Here is a 24,010-nt window from a genome sequence, read left to right as displayed (position 1 = left end):
GAGGTTATGATGAATATAATGTTTTTGTCTTATTGAGAAGATGGGTGAAGTGCCAGTCTGGCCTTTTGCAAATTGAATGCTATGTGCTACATTAAACCAAAATTATTAGTCTGCATAATGGGAAAATGTTGCTGTTACTACATGAATCTAAGATACTTAAGAACCTACTGCTAAGCGGTACTGCAACTCAAGGGTGATTATGTATTCTCAGGTTTCTCTTAATGTTTTGAACAAAGAGGAAAGTACTACTTGGAACAGGGGTGGGGGAACCTGTGGCTCTCTAGATGTTGTTCACCTCCAACTCCTATCAGCCCAGCCAGTATGGCCAGTGATCAGGGATGATGAGGGTTCTAGTCCAACAGCATCTGGAGAGCTGCAGGTTTTCCCTCCCTGACTTAGAAATTTGCTTTTTTCCCCTTGTGTGGGGCATGAAGATTTTAACAAAGTGAAATGGAAATCAAAGAAGATTTCTTGAAAAATAATTCATATAATTCTGTCTTCCAGTTTGTATGAAATTCCAAGTGTCTCAACCTCCAGTTTTTCTGAGGATTTTGGCAAATTTTTGGGAGAAGCAGAAGTTATGGACAACATCCATGATGCGACTTTTCAGGTTGGCACCAGGACTTTCCCTGTGCACAAATATATTTTGGCAATGCGCTCTGATTTTTTCCAGAAGCTCTTTGAGTCGGATCACAGTTGGATAGATCTTGCTGATATTTACCGTAAAGATGAAGATGACGTTGGTTGTAATCTCTTTGTGATAGAAAGACTTCATCCAGACTTGTTTATGTATGTTCTGCAGTACATTTACACAGATACGTGTGATCTCCTCATTCATGGTCACAGGCTCAAAATGGTGGTCAAAGAAAAAATTGAAGAGAATGAAGACACCTTAATTACAAACTTGAATAAAGTAACTATTAATGGAGATGTTAATAATAAGTCTGCATTTGAGGTTTACAGAAGTAACCAAGGGTACATGGGAAATGAAAAACAGAAGAGCAAACCAAAATCCATTTCTAAGAAATGTAAGGGTACTGGAGAAGATGTGAATCTCATAAAAATGTTGCAAATTGCTGCAAAGAAATTTGGAATTGGGAGCTTAAGTTCAAGGTATGCTAACTTTAATTCTTACCCCCCCCACACACACACATGCATGCACAATGGGACATTTCTACCATCAGAAAGGGGTATTTTGTAATCACATGGCTTACCAATTCCTGAGGAGGCTATTATTTCCTGGAGCTATAGCAACCTTTCATTCGCAGGATCCCCCCACCTTTTTTTTTTTGGCAGGGAAATGCCACAACCCCTCCTTGCTGTTAGAACTCTTTTGACAGCCAATTTTTTCTCTCATGTTTATGAACTCGAGATCAATTGTTAGTTATTAGGAATGAGTTAAAGGGATTATCTGTTAACAAGATTTTTTTTTATTTTTAAATAATTATTTACAAGTTCTCAGATAACAAGACTTTGTTGTGCCCCTCCCATATGTCTGAAGAATGGGCCTAATTAGACTTTACATGAGACAACCATGATTGTAATCTCCTAAAAGCTGTCATGACTCCTTCCCCAGTGGTTCCGGGCCATGGTGTGGTGGGTGAGGAGATGGTTAGAAATGCAAAAAGAGATGTTGGGCCATATACCTATGCTTGCACTGTAAAGTCTAGGTATTGAATTCTTCTCCATTTAGGTTACAATCTCAAATTCTAACAAAATCATACAAATGATCTGTGGCACACGTTAACAGGGTTAGGAGAGCTGGAAACTTGCAACCCAGTCCTCTGTTGGTATTCTGCTCCTGGGAGACCCCCAATACCTTTAACTTCTCTAGTACCATAGGTGGCATCTTTGAAGATAGTTGAGCCTCTAAAAGAACTGCTTGCCGAAGCACACTCCCCCCCATTCCTGAAAAATGGTTGTTTCATTCTTCAACAGCTTTCTGTCGATTGTTTATCACTGTTTTCTCATTATTTTTATGGTGGAGTATGGTTATAGCAATATGTCTTTTATCTGTGCAGTATATTTAACCATTCATTTTCCTTGCAGACTAGATGGAGTCAGAATAGAAAATGGAAGAATAAATATTGTCAACAGAAAAACTGGCAACAAACCAAAGCTAAACCAGAAAAAATGGTGAGTTTCAAAGGGTGCAGGATGGAAGGGAGGTTATAAGGCCAAACGAACAAGGGGTTGGCCAGAGGTTACTTTGTGAATCCAGGATATCAGAGAGGAAGCCTCTGGCCAGCATGAAGCTTTATTCTGTTCTGTTATTCTGTTCCTCCTGTTTCCCTGTCTTCGGGTGAAAAACAACAAATCCAGATGAATACTTGGTTTATTTGTACCTGTATCTAATACGTTGCGACACAAAGATTATGTGCAACCTGCTAATCTATACCATTTGACCACATATGGTATCCTGCTGAAGTGGCTCAGTGAGGTGAGGGTTGAGGGCACTGTATTATGCTCGTCCTGCTGCTATCTTCACTGCTGCTTTTAGAGAGTTGACATGGGGGACTATTGTTCAGCACCATGGGAGTTATTCTGTGATCCCACAGGGATTCATCTAGTTCCCCATGCTATTAGACATCTATATGGAGCCAGTGGAGCTGTCATCAAGAGATTTAGAGTGAGGTGTCACCAATATGCGGATAATGCCCAGCTCTCTCCTTCTGTACCGTATGAATCGGGAGAGGTAGTCCAGGTCCTGGATCAGTGCTTGCAATCTCTGATAGGCTGGATATGGGTCAAGAAATCAAATATGAATCCGTATAAAGAGAGATGTTATGCGTTCCAAGTTCAAGAACTGGGAGACTACCTGTTCTGGATAAGGTTACATTTCCCTGGAAGGAATAGGTGCATAGTTTGGGGGGGTTGTCTTGGAAGCAACATTGCTGCTGGGGTCCCAGGTGGCCTCAGCGGCTAAGAGTGCCTGTTTTCATCTCTGGCTGGTTTGCCAGCTATGGCCTCTTTGGGGCAGAGATTTGGCCACTAGGTAACCTCTGGATTGGATTACTGCAATGTGATCTATGTGGAGCTGCCCTTGAAGACTGTTTGGAAGCTTTAGCTGGTCCAGAATGGAGCAGCCATCCATCCATCCATTCACTACCATTTTGATGAAATTCTGCACTTTTATTGGTCTGTAGTTATGAGCCATAAAGTTGAGGAAGAATGTCCATTAACTGACCAATTAAAACTGCTCACCCGTTTGATGTCTTTGCTTCCGAATATAAAGCCAGAAACTTCCCTTAACATAAGCATTCCTTTGTTGACGCTAGGCTGTAGTGACAGTTTTACTGATTTGTGGCTTGCTAGACTTTCCTTAATACAAGTCAGTTTAGTTCTTGTTTAACCCTGTACATCAGTGATCTTGTTTGAAATGAAGTAACCTTCTTTTAACATGGTTACCACATAAGCAATATGATTTCTTGACAGTCCCTAATGTGGAATTGGTCTTTTTATGTCTGCCACTCACTGGGTCAACATTTTCATCAAACATTCCACCACAACCCCAAGAGCTCTTTCTTGGTCAGTCACCACCAGTTCATATCCCACTACTGTAAGATCCCCCACAAGTGCATCACTTTACACTTCCTTACATTAAGCTGCATTTGCCATTGTAATGTCTCTTCAAAATAGGAATTTTATTGTTTTTTAGTTCATACCTCTGTGATGTGACCATGAAGTCTATAGATGGAACGGAATTTCCATGCCACAAATGTGTACTCTGTGCAAGACTTGGTAGGTATAATGTAAGGTATTTTGGTTACATTATTAATAGATATGGTGTCTTTTAATGCATGTCAAAATGAGGTCTCTCTCCTTTTCAGATTATTTTCACAGCATGCTGAGCAGCTCCTGGATTGAGGTAAGTATGCCAACACAGTGTGCGGGCACACTGCACTTCATCTTTAGTTGGTGTGAAAATATTTACTTGGGGATTGAAGGGAGAAAGTAGTTATTCAAAAAGTAATGGCTTACAAAACAGGAGGTGAGAATATAAAAAATATCCATGAGTAAACTAAAATTCGATGTGCACATACTTGATTACATAGTGAGCACAAGGGGCCTTTTATAGTAGCTGTCTATTGGCATGCTATAATATTGTTTGATGATAAAACTACAATTTTAATTGTAGTTATCTTAGGATAACTCAGGTTTTTTTAATGATTAGAAGGAGCATAGCTAAATGGCAGAACACCTGCTTTGCATGGCAAAGGTCCCAGGTTGAATTTTGACATCTCCAGGTAGGGCTGGGAAAGACTCCTGTGTGGAAACTCTGGAGGGCCATGCCATTTGTAGACAGTACAGAGCTAGGTGGACCAATGGTCTGACTTTGTGTAAGGCAACCTCTCTTTCTAAGATCTTGGAGACTCACTGCCAGTCAGAGTAGACACAATATTGAGTTAGATGGACCAATAGTCTGACTTGGTGGAAGGCAGCTTCAAAAGATAAGAAATAGTCTAGAGCAGCCTTTCCCAACCAGTGTGCCTCCAGATGTTGTTGGACCACAACTCCCATCAGCCTCAGCCATTGGCGATGCTGGCTGAGGCTGATGGGAGTTGTGGTCCAACAACATCTGGAGGCACAATGGTTGGGAAAGGCTGGTCTAGAGTCTTGCATTGAGCTTGCATTAGTGAATGGCACACAGATACTCTTTTTTAATACTGTCTTGCTTGCAAATTGAATTTATAGGGCAGAAATAGTAATAATTAGTAATAAATTACTAATATAATTAGTATATAATGCACATGGGAGAAAATTAAAGTCTCCCCGGCAATCTTAGCTGACCTCCTGAAACCCCCAAAATGAGTAGGTCTAATGAAACCTTGTATGGATAGAATTGTAAGAGGGACATCACTATTGAGAGGACCATGGCCCTTCTTCCAGCCAACCTACTCTCAGACAGACCTGCATTTGGAGCAGGGCCCCATCTGAATGGGTTGGGAAGTTCATATAGAAAAAGTGTTCTTGGAGAGTCATGGCATGGCTAGCTGTTAAGTACTTTGCTAGCTCAAGGTACAAATAAGTTCTCTATTGCTTGCCTTTTTATATAGCACTCTGGCTGTATGAATTGCTTGACAAATCTTATTTCACTCTCCTTATAATGGGTGCATGTAGTGTGTCCTCCTTGTTGTAAATATACAGCTAATGAATTAAAATTCTAAGATGGCAGCTTGCATAAGGTGTCCTGTAGATCTGGCTCTGCTGGAAATTGGTCCTGAGAGCCAAGGCTGACATGACACATTGTGATGCAATTCTGTACTTGCTTCTAAAATAAATACCACAGAGTGTATTCCTGTTTCACTCTGTGGTGTTCTGTACCTTGGCTTTCAAGCATGTGCATTATATGTTGGGTAATCAGAACTGCTGCACTTACAAAAACCTTCTGACCTCTACCTCTACACTATACAGTTATATACTATCTATACACTTCACACAGTGACTCAGTTTACGATTCACTGCTAGAGCAGCGAATAATGTGAAGATGCAGCAAATAGTTTCTGTGTGGTTGTGTACCCTGAACTCTCGAGAACCTTTTGTTTATTTTTTTTGTCCTTGTCGCACACATCATTTCTCTTGGCACACTTAACATGTCCCAGTGCACAGTTTGAGAACTACTCTAGGGAGACTTGCTTACATGAAAGTAGAGAGGTTGTGCATATGCAACATCTAAATGCATGCATTAGGGCAAAGATGTGGAACCTTGGGCCTAGGAACAGAATGTGACCCTCCAGGTTTCTCTATCTGGCCCTCAAAACATTCCCCAGGCCACACACTTCACTGGCCCTGCTTTACATGATGTTTTTGCCTGGGTGGAATGCATCCTTGAATTCTGATAATGCTGTTTGCTTGTCTGGATGGAGGATAGAGAGGGGTGTATGAGTATGTGTAGAAACTAGACTGCTGCACAAAATTTACATCCGTCGCTCTGTTTGCTTTAATCTCTGGTCCGAACCCCCACTGGCATGTGGCCCTTGAAAGTTTGCTGAGAAGAGAATGTGGTCCCAGGGCTGAAAAGATCCTCTAGTCCTGCATTAGGGGAATGCTGGATCATCACTTTTCAATTCACCATTAGCCTGTGGATCTTTCCAACAGAATATTAGCACATGTTCTGCCCAATATCTAATTTGTATGGAGTTCTGTTTGTCCTAGACTTTCTACGGGCCATGATGGGATGGATCATCTTCTGCAGGTTGACTGTTAGTAGCCGGTAGCTATTGACCTCTTGGGTTATAGGCAATGCTTATACAGTTAACAATTCATTAGTGGGCACTTGAGTAAGTTCTCCTTTGTTTAGACTGTGGCTAGACGTGAACCATATACAGTTTGTGGCTTGTTGTTTTCTTTAATAGTATCCACATAATGCTTGAGTATAAAGTGTGCAACAGAAATCCAAGTCCATATTCAAGAAATGGGTACTTAGAGTTCCTTCTATGTTATAACAGTCCATCTGCCTCAAGGTTTTTCCAATAAATTTTGAGAATGTTAAATCTGATCAAGTTCTCTTCAAGTTTTTTTGTATTGAAAGTGCCAGTGGATGACTAATAGCTGTGAATAATCTAATTTTATTTCCAAACTGAGGCATTTGCCAAAAATCTTGAGATAATCGTGTTATGGCTACAGAATGCTATCTTCAAAAGAGGTTTTTCTTCCTTATTTGTATTTGGCTAGTTAGTTTAGAGCAGTTGATGAGGCATGGGTATTCTTTGTCAGTGTTTTCCGTGTTGCATGCCATGAGAAATTAAAGGCTTCTGTAAGCCCAGTATGCATACATGCAAAAGAGGCTGCCCTTGGTGTCTCAGTACTATACACTACTCTCACCTACCCGCTGTTGGGAATGGATAGTTCTGTCAAGTATCTACATTGGGTGTGATTTGAATCCTTCCTTGCCTGGGCCTCTTGTTGCATCATCTTCTAAACAAGTGGCAAGCTCAGAATCGTGGCTCATGTAGAAACACTTGAGGCGGGCTTCTCTGAAGACCGGTAATTCATGTACTTACTTTAAAACCTTTAGTAAAGTGTGCCTCCAGCTACCCAGGGGGAAAAAGTGCTCACCAGCTATCAGAAACTTGGAAAATGCTACTCTTTTTCAAGAGTAAAGCTTTGCTAAAATATTCTTTGTCAGAATTGTTGATTCTCTGTCTCTTGATTTTCAAGAATGTTACCAAGAAACTTTGTAAAAAATTAAGTAGATACTGGAGGAGTAAGCACAGTATATTGATTATCTGAATTGTTTAGAAATAATAAAGGTGATATATAATAATACCAATAATATATTATTATGATTGATATAATTTTTATTTTAGTAGTAGTATTTTTTTTAATGTGCATTGTTGTGGCATATATATATTTTAAAATCTGATGGTTTTTGTAAAATTCACAAGGAACTTCTAATAAATCTTAAAGTGGGCTGGCATTTGAAATGTTTGTTTAAACCCACTCCCTTTTAGGCATCAAGTTGCACTGCTCTGGAAATGCCATTCCCCTCTGACATCCTGCAGGTCATCCTGGATTATATTTACACTGATGAAGCTGTTACAGTAAAAGGTAAGGACACTGATATCTCTGGTATGGAATAGGAATAAATTGTATGTTTGGGAATCTGGGAACAGAGTAATAACAGGAGGAGGGGGAGATGAAAGTAGTGTAATGGTTAGGGTGTTGGACTATGACCTGGGAGACCAGGGTTCGAATCCCCACTCAGCCATGAAGTTCATTGGGTGACCTTGGGTCAGTCACTGCCTCTCAATCCTAACCTACCTCACAAGGTTGTGAGGATCAATTGGGGAGGGGAGAACCTTGTATGCCACCTTCAGCTCCTTGGAGGAAAGGTGAAATGTAAATGAAAATAAATATAGCTACTGATAGCAAAGGCACTAGCTTCATGGATTAAAATAGATTAATGAAAGAATGGCATGGAAATCCATTGAGAACAGAACAGAGAACTAATTAAAGAGGGAGATGACAGATGATTTAAAAACTGGCATCCTGCCTTCCCCAAATCAGACCAAAATGGGAGGGTAGAGGCAGAGACATTTGATAAAGGGCTGCAGAAAGCTGAGATGAGGAGTAGGATACTTCTTCCCCCCACCCTTTTTTTGTAAACTTGGTATGGTGCACAGAATAGGAATAGTATTTCTAGGGAGTGACTTGCACATTCCAGTCTGACCATTTTAAACCATTTAGAGTTGAGTGGGCTGGTTCATACTGCATATATCAGAATGTGATCTTGATTGAGCTAACAGATGGACAACAAATAAAGCTATTGGAAGTTTGTTCAAGATACAATTTTCCAATGATTCCAGAATCTCAAAATGTGGAATTCATCTGCAATGTTCTTGTGGTAGCAGACCAACTCCTTATGTTACGACTGAAAGAAATCTGTGAAGTAGCCATTACTGAAAAACGTGAGTTGTGTCTTGGTTCAGAATGTTATTGGATCAACCTATTGCAATGCTACCTCTTTGTAAAGTCATGCAGTAACTCACATGAACGTCAGGATGTGACATTTATTTGCATTATGTATTATACTTTATTGTGGTGTGCCTGTTTTTAAAATGATGTGTTTTGATCCAACAGTTTTCAAAGTATGCTCTAGGGAACCTGATCACTGATTCCTCAATGTGAAGACTAGTAACAGTGGTCTAATTTTCTTAAAGATAGATTGACCTCCATTATGAATCTTTCTTTCAATATGCAGCTGTGGAAGCATATAAGGGGGCACTACATTCATGCAGGTCAAAAACTCCTTGATATTGATATGAATCTCTACCCTAGAACATGCTCTGGAATCTTCTGCAATACACTAGAAATTTCTCTGTTGTGAATGGATGGCATTTTTAGCAGTAATGGCTTGGGAAATGTGGTCTCATCTTTTTTCAATTTCAGTTACTTTAAAGAATGCTGCTGAGCTTCTTGAGTTTGCAACTATGTACAACGCTGAGCAATTGAAACAATCTTGTTTGCAATTCATAGTTCTAAACATGGCAGCTATACTTGAAGCAAGGTAAGAAGAGGCCCTGGCTCTCCATGCCCAATTGTTATCTTAAAACCACAATCCAGAGGGAAATGAGTAGTATTTTCACATGCATCTGAATGTTTGAGGATTTCTTTCTTAGTGATCAACATCAAGTTTAAAAAGCAGTTTGAAAATGTGATGTGAACATTTTAAAGAAAAAGAGCTTGCAAACAAGTGGCATCGATACAAGTATTCTCATTAAAGAAAATGCTTGTATCAAATTTCAAAACATATTTTCAAAATGGGGGGAGGGATTGTTTAAAAGTTTGCAGGTTCTATAAAGGTAACAGTAGCCCTCTTTAGCTCATGTGCTGAGTAACACAGGAGTAGGGACACACTTGGTAGTCCTGCCCCATTCTTTGCACAAACAATGTGCCTGTATTGACAGAGCCTGTGCCTGTATTGACAGAGCCTTAGCTTGAAAAAATGTGAGCAGAAAGGCTTCCACATGACTGAGAACTGCAAGTGTCCATGGGTTCTAGGGTACATGAAAGCCTTTGTGTGTACAGCTGTACACACAAAGGCTTTTTCAGTACATATATAGTGCCTTGCAAAAGTAATCAGACTCCTGACCAGTGCACTCATATTACTGAATTACAAATGGTACATTGTAATTTTGTTCTGTATGATATATTTTATTTTGAAACACTGAAACTCAAAATCAATTATTGTAAGGTGACATTGGTTTTATGTTGGAAAATGATTGTAAGAAACAAAAAACTGAAACATGTTGTTTACATAAGTGTTCAACCCCCACACATTAATATTTGGTAGAGCCACCTTTCACTGCAATAACAGCTTTAAGTCTTTTGGGGTAGGTATGTACCAGCTTTGCACACAGTGTTGGAGGGATTTTGGCCCATTCTTCTGGGCAGATTCGCTCCAGGTCGTTCAGGTTGCTTGGACGTCACTTGTGGACTGCAATTTTCAAAGAGTGCTGCAGATTCTCAATGGGATTGAGATCAGGACATTGACTGGGCCATTGTAGGACATCCACCTTTTTGTTCTTTAGCCACTCCAATGTTGCTTTGGCCTTGTGCTTGGGATCATTGTACTGCTGAAAAATGAATTTCCTCCCAAGCTTCAGCTTTTTAGTGGATTAAAGCAGGTTCTCTTGCAGTATTTCCCTGTATTTTGCTCCATCCGTTCTTCCTTCGATTTTCACAAAATGCCCAGTCCCTGCTGATGAGAAGCATCCCCACAGTATGATGCTGCCACCACTGTACTTCACTATAGGGATGGTGTGTCTTGAGGCATGGGCAGTGTTAGGTTTGTGGCACACATAACTTTGAGCTTTTGAGTTTTGCCCAAAAAGCCTTGAGACCAAATGAGTCTTGGTGTCATTTGACCACAAAACCTTTTCCCACATTGCAGCTGGGGCACTCTCATGCTTTCCGGCAAACTCCAGGCATCCTTTCAGATGGTACTTTTTGAATAACGACTTCTTTCTTGCCACCCTCCCATACAGGCCACTGTTAATGCAGAGCTCTTGATATGGTTGACTGGTGCACCATTACTCTACTCCCAGCCACTGAATTCTGTAGTTCCTTCAAAGTGATTGTTGGCCTCTCTGTGGCTTCTCTCACAAGTCTCCTCCTTATTCGAGCGCTGAGTTTTGAGGGACGGCCTTTTTCCCTATGAGTCTGGCCATCACAACGGGATTTAGCTCCACCTATCGTGCGAAGGCAAGAATGTCTTTGAAGTCAAGACTAGGGGCGTCAGGCCCCTCCCACTCTCCAGTTCATTCTTGCCTTCGTACGAACAAGATTGGAATTTCACATAGCATTTAGCTAAGTCTCGTATTTGTTTGTGTATTTGTCTTAAAGTCCTTTTTCTGTTTTGTGTTTAGCCTACTGAGGGTCCCCTCAGAGACCGCGGCTGCGGCTTTCTTCGCCCTTTCCTCAGAGCTATTCAATTTATTTTATTTCCTTGACTGGGGGCTCCCTCTGAGACCGCGGCTGCGGCTCTCAAGCCCCCCCCCCGGCTCTGTTGTATCCGTAGCCGGGGGACTCCCTCAGTGACCGCGGCTGCGGTTCTCTTTTTTGATCGCCTTTGATCGCTTTTGACCCTCCCTCCCCCCCGATCTGTTGCCGCGGCTGCGGCTTATCCGATCTCAGCGGGTGCTTGCAGCTGCGGCTCCCGCCGTTACCCCTTTGCCTCGCTACGTGGCTTAAATCCCACTGCGAAGGGCTTTACAGACCGCGACGGCGGCTCTCTCTGCGGCGGCTGCCGTTTTTCCCCTACCTGTTTCCTTCCGGGGATTTTCTAGAGCCGCTACTGCGGTTTTCGGTGAGACCGTGCTGGGCAGCCCTTCCCCCAGTTCGCCTCCGACGGCCGCCATTGCTTCTTCCCTCTCCGCCATTTTTTCCCGCTCTTTTTTTCCGGGCGCCATTTTTTCTTTTTGATTTTGAATTTCCCGCCTTTTTTGTTCCCCTTATTATCGGATACCTCCCCTGCAGGCTATCTATCCATACGTTTGTGTATATGTGCTGCTGACAAATTTACACGCGGCTGATATTACTGTGGCTGTAATCATAGTGGCTGAATTATATTATCAAGGCTGGAGCTCCAATCCTAGTGGGCTGGATTGTATTATCAAGGCTGGAGCTTTAATCCTAGTGGCTGGATTACATTATCAAGGCTGGAGCTTTAATATCAGTGGCTGACTTGTATTAAATCTGATTTACATTGTGTATCCTGCCCCCTCTGGGGCCGTGAACAAGCCAAAAACCCAGCCTACAGCACTAATCTGAGTGTGCCAACTCTAAAACAGCCTATATTATATTAACGCTGATACCTCAGTGCATTCTGCCCCCTCTGTGGCAGTGCATTTCGCCATCTGCCAGTGTATCCTACCCCCTCCGTGGTAGTACGCTGTGCCAGTTCGGGTCTTTACATTCTGCCCCCTCCGTGGCAGTGTACTGCACCCAGGTTTATATAAGATGGCAGAACAGCCAGGCATGTCACCATCAACACACATGGTGCCAGATCAGCCAGACATGCCACAATCAGCCAAGCCACAACATCCTAACACGTCTAAGACCAGACATGCCAAAGCACTGGCTAAGACAAAACATCTTTCCAGCCATAGTAAACCAAAGCGCCCTCGTTATGTCTCTGTGCCAACCACCACCACAGCACAGACACACATAAGTGATATTTTCCATTCTCCTGCTACTGCCTCTGACGAGGAAGAGTTTGTTGGCTTTCCCGCTCACTGTTCGCCTAACGAACCTACCTCTGGCTTACCGCCTCAGACATCTGTTCCAATAGTTCACCAGGCACATACATCTCCCACATCTGGTCTGCAGCTGTCTCCTGATTTCCTCTCCCAACTCCAAGCCATGCTGGCTTTTTTCACACGAATGCAGTCACTACCACAAGTTCCTGCCATACCCCCACTCAACATGGACCAACGTGCGTGCCATGAAGCTCATCCTTCCTGCTCACCAGATCCCTTTGATGTAGCCAGAGGCAGATGTACGGACGAAGCCTCGTATGCGGAGGAGTCAACTTTCACTGACCATGTTGAAGGAGACGACTGGAGCGACTATTCAGATCATGAGGAGGATACATCGTATCGCTTGTTCAATACCTCAGATTATCAACCGCTAGCACGTAGGGTACTTCATACCCTTGGTCTCCAGACTGCGCCTTCAACTTCGTCCGCCCCAGCTATCAAAGGAGCCAAGGTCCTCAAATCCCCTGCACCTACTGAACACTACATCCCGGTGCCGGACCCAATTGCCAAATTAGCCTCCGAAGAATGGGCCCACCCACTCAAAGCTCGACGCTTCAAGAACCTGGCTGACAGACTTTACGCCCTAGCCCCAGACTTTGCCACCAAGTTAGATGTCCCTGGCATAGATGAACCAATCGCTCGCCTAGTTTCACGATCTCTTTTGCCCAGGGAAGGGGAATCCCACCTAAAAGATACTACTGAGCGTCGAATAGACTTCGCCCTCCGCAAGAATCACGAGGCCACTGCCCTAGCCATGCGTGCCTCCGCTTCAGCCTCCATCTTCTCCAGAGCATCTATGATGTGGATGGATGACCTTCTAGAGGATGCTAACCCTGATCCTGTCGCCTTCAAAAGAGCACTATTGAAATTACGTAAGACAGCAGCTTTTGTGGCCGATGCCACTTTGGATGCCACCCAATTAGGGGCACGAGCCATGACGACTCAAATAGTCGCTCGTCGCACCCTCTGGCTTCGCCACTGGCAAGCTGATTCGGCGGCCAGACTGAACCTGTCCAAGGCTCCCTACTCCGGATCTCTACTCTTCGGCGAGGAAGCTCTAAAGGCAGTTCTGGTTGATCCAAAAGATGCCCACAAACCGGTTCTGGCCACAGTCAAGAACATCGACCACAGGCCCTTCAGGCGATTTTCCTCCTTTCGTTCCAACCAGTCCTTTCGAGGAACGCGGCCAGGAGGACGAGGCCGCGACTTCAGACCCTATGACCCCAACGTATTCAGGGGCTCCTGGAACCGACGCTCCCAAGGCAGAGGTCAGTACCAAGGGCGCAGGGGCAACTCATCGTCCTCATATAAGGGAGGCCCCCGCCTACTCAAGTAGTATTAACGTCCTCCCCATAGGCGGCAGATTACTTAATTTTGGAGATCGATGGCTGCGCCTTACTACGGTCTCCTGGATCAGGGACCTTTTCACTCATGGCTATAACATAGAGTTCTGGGCAACCCCACCAGACAGATTCCATCCTTCTCCTTGCCCAAGGACACCAGCCAGGCACAACATCATGCAGACAGCTATACATCACCTCTTGGACATAGCGGCGATAGAGCCAGTTCCCACAACTGAGAGGTCGGAAGGGGTATACTCCCTCCTATTTGCTGTGCCAAAACGAGATTTATCTTGGAGGGCGGTATTGGACCTCAAGTTTGTCAACCGTTTTGTAACATATCGCAGGTTCAAAATGGAATCTCTCCATTCCATTACCGAGAGTCTGCATGAAGGAGACTTCCTGGCTTCTATCGACCTTAAGGAAGCATATCTCCATGTGCCCATTCGCATAGCCCACAGAAAGTTTCTTCGGTTTGCCTTTGGCCACCAACACTTTCAATATAGAGCGATGCCATTTGGCCTCTCCTCTGCTCCAAGAGTGTTTACCAAGGTGCTACTCATCCTAGTGACTTACCTTCGGACCCAAGGGGTTCATATCTACCCATATTTGGATGATCTGCTAATACGGTCCAAGTCTGAAGAGCTGGCTCATCATCATTTAATGATCACCCTCAATGTTTTGCAGACCTACGGCTGGCTTGTCAACTTCGACAAGAGCCAGCTCCAACCAACCCAACGCCTACTACATCTTGGGGCAATGTTGGACACCCTGCAGGCAATGGTCTTCCTGGCTCCAGATCGCATCACTGCCATCACAAGCATTGCAAGGTCCCTGATGCAACAAACATCCGCAGACGTCATGCTTCTCGCCAGAGCGCTCGGGATGTTTATCTCCACAATCCACATTGTGCCCTGGGCTCGAGCCCACACTCGGCCCCTTCAGTGGACTCTGTTGCCTTTTCAAAAAGACATTGCCAGCTCCAACCATCGCAAAGTTCGTTTGAGCCCCGCACTGCGCCTCTCCTTCCGCTGGTGGACCAAGGTGCAACACCTCTCCAAGGGCACGTCGTTCAGAGAACCCCACAGAACCGTTGTAACCACAGATGCCAGCCTCATAGGTTGGGGAGCCCACTGCAACTCCCAGTATGTTCAGGGGGTTTGGTCCAACGCAGAGCAATCTCAAAGCATCAACTGGCTGGAACTAAAGGCTGTCCAATTAGCTCTATGTCATTTTCAGTCTCTGTTCCCTTTGCATCATGTGCTCATTCGAACAGACAACACGTGTGTAAAATCACATTTGAACAGACAGGGGGGCACCAGGTCTCGCCCTCTGCAGGACTTAGCCTCCCTCATCTTTGTCTGGGCAGAACAACATTTACAATCCCTGAAAGCAGAACACCTCAGAGGGATTTGGAATGTGACAGCAGACTGGCTCAGCAGACAGCAGGTCTTTCCGGGAGAATGGAAACTTCACCCAGCCATTTTCCATCGTCTCCAGTGTCGGTTCGGCGCCCTCTCAGTCGACCTGTTTGCTTCCAGTCGCAATTGCCAGCTTCCCAGGTACTTTGCCCGTTACCTGGACTCAACAGCAGAAGCAGTGGATGCTCTAACAACACCGTGGCCAGACGGTCTATTGTACGCCTTTCCCCCCATACCATTGTTAGCCAAGACCTTGAGGAAGGCGCGAACCAAAAGGGCACAGCTGGTTCTGATAGCACCATTTTGGCCACGCCGACCGTGGTTCTCAGATCTTCTGGCAATGTCAATGATGGATCCTTGGACACTTCCAGTAACGCCAGACCTCCTATCCCAGGGTCCAGTACTGCACCAGGACCCTACTTGGCTCAATCTAACAGCGTGGCGTTTGAACGGAGACATTTGAGGTCAGCTGGACTGTCTGACGCTGTGATTGATATTATTTTGGCCTCGAGAAGACCATCTACCACTCGCATTTATCAACATACCTGGGCGGCTTTCTCCAAGTGGTGTCAGTCCCACCACCACGATCCATCCCAGGCCAATGTGCATCAGGTGCTCCAATTTCTCCATAGTGGCTTTATGATGGGACTTCGACCCAACACTCTACGTCGCCACGCGTCTACTCTGTCATCCATTCTCTCAGTGTCCTCTCCTGGAGATCATATTTCCTCACATCCGTTCATCAAACGTTTTTTGAAGGGAGTCGCCCTACGCTCTCCGGCTGTTGTCCATCGGTTCCCCTCATGGAGTTTGCCGAAAGTTCTGCAGGCTTTGCAACGCCCTCCATTTGAACCAATCAGGACTGTGCCCCTACGTATACTGTCCTTCAAGGTCCTGTTTCTGATCGCAATCACATCTGCCAGGCGCGTTTCGGAGTTGGGCGCATTGTCTTCTGCTCGACACCTCTGCGTCTTCCATAAGGACTCTGTTGTGCTGAAGACTGATCCTTCCTTTCGTCCCAAGGTTGATTCAGTTTTTCATTGCAACCAGGACATTGTGTTGCCTTCCTTTTGCCCGAATCCTACCCATCCTCTCGAAAAGGCTTGGCATTCGTTAGATGTCCGGAGGGCTCTCAAGACCTACTTGTCCAGGACCCAAGAGATTCGACGAACGGAGTCTCTGTTTGTATCCTTTCATCCAAGGTCTATGGGGCGCAAGGTTTCCAATCCTACTTTATCCCGTTGGTTAAGGGCATGTATTACTTTAGCATATGAGTCTCTGAACATGTCAGTTCCAGCTAGTATAACGGCTCATTCTACCAGGTCAGCGGCCACTTCGGCTGCTTTTGCCACTAATGCTCCTGTTGCTGATATTTGTAGGGCTGCAGTCTGGTCTACCTCTCACTCGTTTATAAGGCATTATAAAATTGATCGCTATGCCTCTGCTGACGCATCTTTTGGCAGACGAGTGTTGCAACAGGTTCTTAATGAGGATTAACACGTGGGTGGTCCCTCCCTGTATGGGCTGCTGTGGTACATCCCGTTGTGATGGCCGGACTCATAGGGAAAATGGACCATTGGTCTCACCTGAAGGGTGATTTTCCTATGAGGACGGACATCACGACCCTCCCAGTTGGAGGATGACTATATATTTTCTAATGTGTTATATATTACTGTTATGCTATTATGTTTACATTTAAAAGTGAAGTCAAGACTTCTAGTTCTGTTATACCGCTATGTTGGAGTCATGTTACTATGCATGGTACTATTGTGTTATTTTCCTGCTGCCAGGCCTGTTGGCCTTGTTCTTGTATTTTTAGATATCTCTCCTCAGACTCGCTGCGAATGAACTGGAGAGTGGGAGGGGACTGACGCCCCTAGTCTTGACTTCAAAGACATTCTTGCCTTCGCACGATAGGTGGAGCTAAATCCCGTTGTGATGTCCGTCCTCATAGGAAAATCACCCTTCAGGTGAGACCAATGGTCCATTTCTTGGCAGTGCCTTGGTGTTGTGATGCAGCTTCCACTTCCTGATTATTGATTCATCTGTGCTCACTGGGATATCCAAACACTTGGATATTAATTTGTACCCTTTTCCAAATCTATGCATTTGTATTACATTATCTCTCACTTCTGTAGGATGCTCTTTGGACTTAATTTTCCTTCAGATCCACAGGCTGACCAATGATCCTTCAACAGTGTGGGTTTTATCCTGACAATGTGACAGCAACTTTAATGGTTCACAGGTGGAGGCCAATGCTAAGGTAATTGTGTTCCTCGATGGGGCAGTTTCTTTCATCTGTAAACTGGGAGCTTCCACAGCACAGGGGCTGAATACTTATGCAAGCAACATGTTTCAGTTTTTTATGTTTCTTACATTTTCCAACATAAAACCAGTGTCACCTTCCAATAATTGATTTTGAGTTTCAGTGTTTCAAAATAAAATACCATACAGAATGACAATGTACCACTTGTAATTCAGTAATATGAGAGCATTGGTCAGGGGGCTGATTACTTTTGCAAGGCACTGTAGATGTGCTTTTCATGAGAAGGCTACAGGGTGGGGCCATTCAGGGTGTTCCCACTCCTATATTACTCAGCAGAGGAGCATTAATGTCTCTGAAGGGGTTTCTGCTTGTAGTGGATTCCCATCTTTCAACACATCAGTTTCAAGCTACATGGTCCTGCGCTCTAGGTTTTCTACTGTTCTCTTCCCCCTGATTTTTATCACTCAGTTTTGTTGTTCCTTTTCTCCTAAGATCTACTATTTGGACCACTTCGTTGCTTGTGCCTTCTGCCTGTGTGCCTTGTACAGGCTGCTTCCCTTGTCTAAACCAGCATCCCCCAACCTGATGCTCCCCAGATATTTTGGACTACAACTCCCATCAGTCTCAGCCAGCATAGCCAATGATTAGGGATTATGGGAGTTGTAGTCCAGATTGGGAAAGGCTAGTCGTCTCTGCTCTGTCAACTCCCTCTTTTCAAAATTTCTCCTTGCATACTTCACCGGCAGAGTCTCTTTTCTGTACCATCATAGCATTGCCTGTGATCGTCTCTTTGATCCCTGACATTTGAAAGGTGTTATCTGGAGAGCCATAGTACAGTATACCCACTTACACTTGTGCCATTATTCAAGAAAATCATCACATGGAAATTCTGGAATTAGTGCTAAGCCAAAAAACAGTTCATGATACTTGTTATAGTTTATAGTTGTAAGGCCTGAAATAACATTATCTGCACCCTCCACTTTAGAATCTTGTTCTGTTATACCTACACCCAATACTTTATGTAACATGTACAATTCATCATCTAACTGTTAGAGCCATATGACAATGGAACCAATTACCTAGAGAGGTAGTGGGCTCTCCGACACTGGAGGCATTCAAGAGGCAGCTGGACAGCCATCTGTCGGGAATGCTTTGATTTGGATTCCTGTAAAGCACAGGGGGTTGGACTCGATGGCCTTATAGGCCCCTTCCAACTCTACTATTCTATGATTGTCTGTTATTTTACTGTAACTGGGCACAGCTAAATTTTAATTATCACCACTGTTGAGTTTGCATTTAATATGTGTTTGTCTTAGGGCTTTAGATGTTTTGAGTGATCATGTTTTGAAGGACCTTTCTGTTTCCTACAGAAAAATGGTAAGTGACATTTTAAAACAGCTTTAACCATGAAATGTAATGTCTGTTATTCTTGGACATGAAGACACAGGATCACCTGATTAACAACAATTTTTGATAGGCTACCAAGGACATACAATATATTTTTGTTTGCCTTTTGGCTATTTTTTTCTGACCAATTTTTCTAATTTTGTAGCATTGATATCTGTCTCATGCTTTAAACTGGTATCATGGAAAGCATAATACCAGAGAGAGGGCATTTTTGATTGTGGCCCCTACCCTCTGGAATTCCCTTCCTTTTGATCTTCGCCATGCCCCTTCCCTGATAGGTTTCCGCCGGGCCTTGAAGACCTGACTGTTCAGGCAGGCCTATGGGATCTCTGGGGTAGGTTGCTTGTAATATTGGTACATTAATTACTGTTTTGGTTTTCATTGGTTTTATTGTATTTTACTATGTAAATGTACGTCGCTTAGAGTGACCGTTAATTTGGCCAGATAGGCGACTCATTGTGAGCTGTTAAAGCACAACTGAAGAGTTAAATTTCCATAAGTAAGCTACAAGGCCAGGAGAGTGAAAGTTGGTGTTCGTGCCAATCCCAAGGACATGTTGCCAGGCAACCAAGACTCTGGCAGCTGCCTTATCTGTATATATTCGGCATGCAGTCACCGGTGAAGTGTGGGGGAAAAGAGAAAAGTAGTTTTGTTAAGCAGAGAGTGAGAGCTTGTATTCGTTTTGTATGAAATATCCTATGTCAGTAAAAGTGACTCTTAAACCTAGTGCTTGTCTGGCTATATTGCTTTCAACTGGGATCTAGTCTAGCGCTGCTCTATCCTACGTCCTGCCGCTTCGTCCGTGCATCCACAAACCATCCAACACTCATAAATAAAATTTTATTTTTATTTTATTTTTATTTATTATCCTAATAATATTGCATATACCTGGTGAAGCCTTGACAGAATACTGTAAACAGTTTCTAAACATGTATTTTAAGCATTATAACAACAACTTAGCCATCTCTGGAGGAGTCATACTATAGTATGAACTGTGCTCTTCCTAAAAATAGTCCAGCCAGTGGCATAGCTTATTCACTTTGCAGCCTTAGTGACTTGAGCAAAAATGGGGAACCTGTGACCCTGCACGTATTGTTGCATTACAACGCCCATCATCTCTGACCTTTGGACATACTGACTGGAGTAATGGGTATTGGAGTCCAGCAACCTCTGGAGAGCTATACAACCAGAACTGATCCAACTCATTCCATCTGCCCATTTTTGCCCTGGTACTAGTATACTGAAATTGAAATTGAAACTTTATTTTTACCCTACCCTTTTTGCAAACTGGAACTCAGGGCGGCTTACAAATAGAACTACATGTAGTTAAAAACATAGAAAAACATACAATTAAAATACAATTAAACTATGCACAACCTTAAAACCGTAAAAGGCACTTAAAAATCTAAAAACAATTTAAAATAATACAAATAATGGCATAAAACAATAAAACAAGCCTTGTAAAGCCCAATCCTAAACACCTTCTATCCCAAAAGCCTGTCGGAATAAAAAAGTCTTTACTTGCCGACGGAAGGATGGCAAGGAGGGGGCCGTTCGTGCCTCCCTAGGAAGGGAGTTCCAGAACCTAGCAGCAGCCACCGAGAAGGCCCTATCTCGTGTCCCACCAATCTCACTGGGACACTTGATTTGCCTGCTTTAGAAAATATTATTAAAATGGTTTAAGTAAAAATGGATAAATAAAATAGAATAAGCAACGCCTTCCCTGTTTAGTAAGGGTATGTGTATATGCCTTTGTGTAGTACTCTTTCAGATGGCTTTATGAATAATATACATTTGCAAATATACATCCCTAGACTAGTTGTATGGAGGGTTTCCCTGCCCTAAATTAAACCAGGAATGGCTAATTAATTTGGCCCAATGGCCACATTTATCCTTGGCTAACTGTCCATGAGCCACATGCCAGCAGTTGGTGTAGCCCTCTCCACTGAAATAGTCCAGTAATATGAGGGGAGGGGCAATGCTGTGTCACCTTTAATTTTTTTTTTTTGGTGCTGCCACCAAAAAGAATGGGGTCTGGGAGGAGCAGAAAAATTGCTGGGGGAGGGTCAGATGAAGCCTTCGAACTGGGGGTTAGCCAACCCTGCTGTACACTTTGTATGATTTCAAATGCGATTCACAGGGATACAGATTTTTAAAACATGCATTAAATACCTACCTGTTTTTATTTATTTATTTATTTATTGTGCTTTTAGACCGCCCTTTAGCAACAAGCTGTCAGGGCGGTGTACAACAGAATAAAACCACATTAAAATACAGGTGAGAGTGGATACAATACAACTATAAAAACATTTTAAAAACAAAATTAAAACCAAAATTAAAATAAAATTGCAATTACAGTAGATTTAAAATTAAATTAAATGAAAATTAAAATTAAAATTAAAATGCCTGGGCAAAGAGGTAGGTCTTTACCTGGCGCCGAAAAGATAACAAAGAAGGCGCCAGGCGTATCTCGTCAGGGAGGGCGTTCCATAATTCGGGGGCCACCACTGAGAAGGCCCTGGATCTAGTTATTGCTCTTCAGGCCTCCCTGTGAGTTGGGACCCGGAGAAGGGCCTTCGACGTCGAGCGTAGCGAATGGGTAGGTACATAGCGGGAGAGGCGTTCCACCAGGTATTGCGGTCCGATGCCGTTAAGGGCTTTATAGGTAAGAACCAACACTTTGAATTTGGCCCGGAAACATATTGGTAGCCAGTGCAGTTGGGCCAGGACAGGTGTTATATGGTCAGATTTTTTAGTCCAAGTAAGAACTCTGGCTGCAGCATTCTGCACCAGCTGAAGTTTCCGAACCGTCTTCAAAGGTAACCCTATGTAGTTGTAGTGTATAGTGTATAGTTTAAAAAGAATTTGTAATGTTGTAGATTCCCGCCATGGTAAGAAGGGTAATTACTCCATACCAAGATGGCCCTGATATTACTTCTTTGGAGCCTGAGGAAGGAGAAACCTTTGTCTTCCTGAAAGAAGAACTAAGTACAGAGCAAGCTACTCAGTAAGTTAATTTTCTTCCTCTGATACAGATTATTTCTAAATCTCTTGGTCTGGTATGCCATTATTTGTTCTCAAAAATTCTAAGCAGCCACATCTGTAGCTAGAATGGTGCAGTTTGGATTGCTGGCAGAAAACAAATGTTTCAGAGTTCTCTTTGGTAAGTAATAAGCTATCCTTCAGTAGTTCTATCCACTCCATCGTTTGGTTCATTTAGTGAAAGGCTGAAGGGGGGAATTGCAATGATAATTCTCTTTTGAATGCATTGTGTTATGTTTTCTCCGTATCATAAACCCCCAATGTGAATTTCACCATTCAAAGCTGAACAAAAGAAGGTAGAGAAAGGGCTTCTGTTAAGCCATAGGATGGGGTCTTGCAATGGCAGGAAAATGTAAACTTCTATCATATTAAATTGTAGGTTTGACAAAATAGATTTTAACATTGGGTTAGAAAAAGACATGGTCCTGATCTTGGGAAACATAGATGTTGGAGAATGTAATAAGAAAGATGACATTCTATTTGTCACAATTCAAAAAGTGAGTGAAATCTAAATAAATGTGTTTTGTTTTAAACCAGGGAAGCTCTTCTTAAAAAAGCAAAAGCAAAGGCTAAAAAGAAGCCACGAAGACGGTCAGACAGCTCAGGGGGCTATAATCTATCAGATATTATTCACAGCCCACCCTCCACAGGTTAGTGGCAGATGAGCTTCCTTTTCAGTGCTGATTTGTAGATTGCTTTGTAAAGTGATTAGCAAAATCCCTTGTGCCTCTAAATAAGCTCTAAAATGTTATTTGTTCTATGATGCCAAACTGAGTTCTGGGACACATGGATCTCAACAAGGGTGAGGTCAAGACACTTTATCCATTATGAGCATTGTGTGGGTCACATGGTGAAGCAGCTTGTGTGAATGCTTTCTCTCACGTGTGACTTTTGATACCATGGCTGAGTTGCTCATGGGTCTCTACCTCTCATGCTAGGGCACCCTCCATTTGACAGGTTCTGTGGTAGGTTTCTAATTCACATGTGTCTGGTGTCGTTTTGTTTTATACTGTTGTAAATGGGTGACCTTGGGCCAGTCACTGCCTCTCAGCCTCAAGAAGGCAATGGTAAACCAGCTCTGAATACCGTTTACCATGAAAACCCTGTTCATAGGGTTGCCATAAGTCAGAATTGACTTGAAGGCAGTCCCAGGTACGTAAATTTATTGCATCATGTGATCATAAGTTTCCAGGCCCACAAGTTGTTGGGCTGACTTGCTGATGCTTCTTGTTACTGTATTGCCATTTTTTCCCCATTGTAGTTGCAGGTTAGATAATACACAACATTTTGCTTAAGCTCTGAGAATTGGACTCGGAGGATGCAAAGAGCTGTGCTGGAATAAGACAGGGCTTTCCCCTGACCTCTGCAACTTCACTGTGGAGTAAAAGTGAAGAATTGTTAGTTTGCTTAAGCAAGATGTTGCCCGTTCAGCTGCTGCTAGGTTTTTACCTCTTTAACCATTATATGCAAGAGTTTCTGCTCAGTAGTCCATGACGAAATAGCACAAATTGAGATTTTAAAGGGAAAGATATGTTGCTGTATTCTGTAATACAAAAGTGGTTTTTCATTATTGCAACACAACTATACAATACAAAGCTTGCATAGTGGATGACACTATCACCGGCATTACTTGCAAAGCCTCAACAAGACCCTACAGAACTAAACAATTTCAAGGGATGTCAGGATATCCTGACAGCCGGGAAGTAGGAACATATCCAAACAAATGATTGAGAAGAGAACAGAATGACACACTCCACAGAGAAAGCAGATTGGAGTGAAAATATAAATGCACAACATCAGAAGGCTCTACACATACATGATACTGGCAAATATATATCTATTTTGTGAGTTAAATATTGAGTATGTGGCAACTTTTTGGGTTGTGCCCAATCTGAGCACCTGACATCATCCTGGTTAAAATGGTAACTTGCTATGACTGACCTTAATAAGACTGCTATTGATTTAGGCATAAATTCATCTTCTCATTGGCAAGAAGAACCCAAGAACTAGTGGACACAGATGTGAAGTTCAGTGGGTTGTAGACTGTTGGGTTAAGCTATATTGTAAATCTAGGCCACTATCCAAATTGAGTTCACACTTTTTAGCCCCATTGATTTCAATAGCGACATTAAGGACATGCTTAAATCTCTCCTTTTGAAATTAATGGGACTAAAAGAATTGTGACTCCTGCTCAGTTCTGCCCTAACATTTTATAAATGTCTTCTATAAAGGGTGTGTGACACTTAGCTATGGTTTAAAATGCTGAGTGAA

The 24,010-nt window shown here is 43.2% G+C and overlaps 1 protein-coding gene across 2 annotated transcripts in view; it reads left to right on the top strand.

The window, feature by feature from the left end:
• Positions 1-24,010, top strand: part of IBTK (inhibitor of Bruton tyrosine kinase) — an 88,244-nt gene that overhangs the window by 44,438 nt on the left and 19,796 nt on the right. For both annotated transcript variants that reach the window (XM_061623212.1, XM_061623211.1), the window contains exons 12-21: positions 505-1,113; positions 2,050-2,136; positions 3,659-3,741; positions 3,831-3,868; positions 7,455-7,551; positions 8,310-8,411; positions 8,893-9,010; positions 18,607-18,667; positions 21,577-21,704; positions 22,277-22,389. In XM_061623212.1, coding sequence (XP_061479196.1) covers positions 505-1,113; positions 2,050-2,136; positions 3,659-3,741; positions 3,831-3,868; positions 7,455-7,551; positions 8,310-8,411; positions 8,893-9,010; positions 18,607-18,667; positions 21,577-21,704; positions 22,277-22,389 — 1,436 coding nt within the window. The remainder of the gene's footprint in view (positions 1-504; positions 1,114-2,049; positions 2,137-3,658; positions 3,742-3,830; positions 3,869-7,454; positions 7,552-8,309; positions 8,412-8,892; positions 9,011-18,606; positions 18,668-21,576; positions 21,705-22,276; positions 22,390-24,010) is intronic.

The sequence above is a fragment of the Rhineura floridana genome, chromosome 4 (assembly GCF_030035675.1).
Source record: "Rhineura floridana isolate rRhiFlo1 chromosome 4, rRhiFlo1.hap2, whole genome shotgun sequence".
NCBI classification, from domain to species: Eukaryota; Metazoa; Chordata; class Lepidosauria; order Squamata; family Rhineuridae; genus Rhineura; species Rhineura floridana.
The sequence above is the reverse complement of the archived record's forward strand: the minus strand, read 5'-3'. Positions and strand labels throughout refer to the sequence as shown.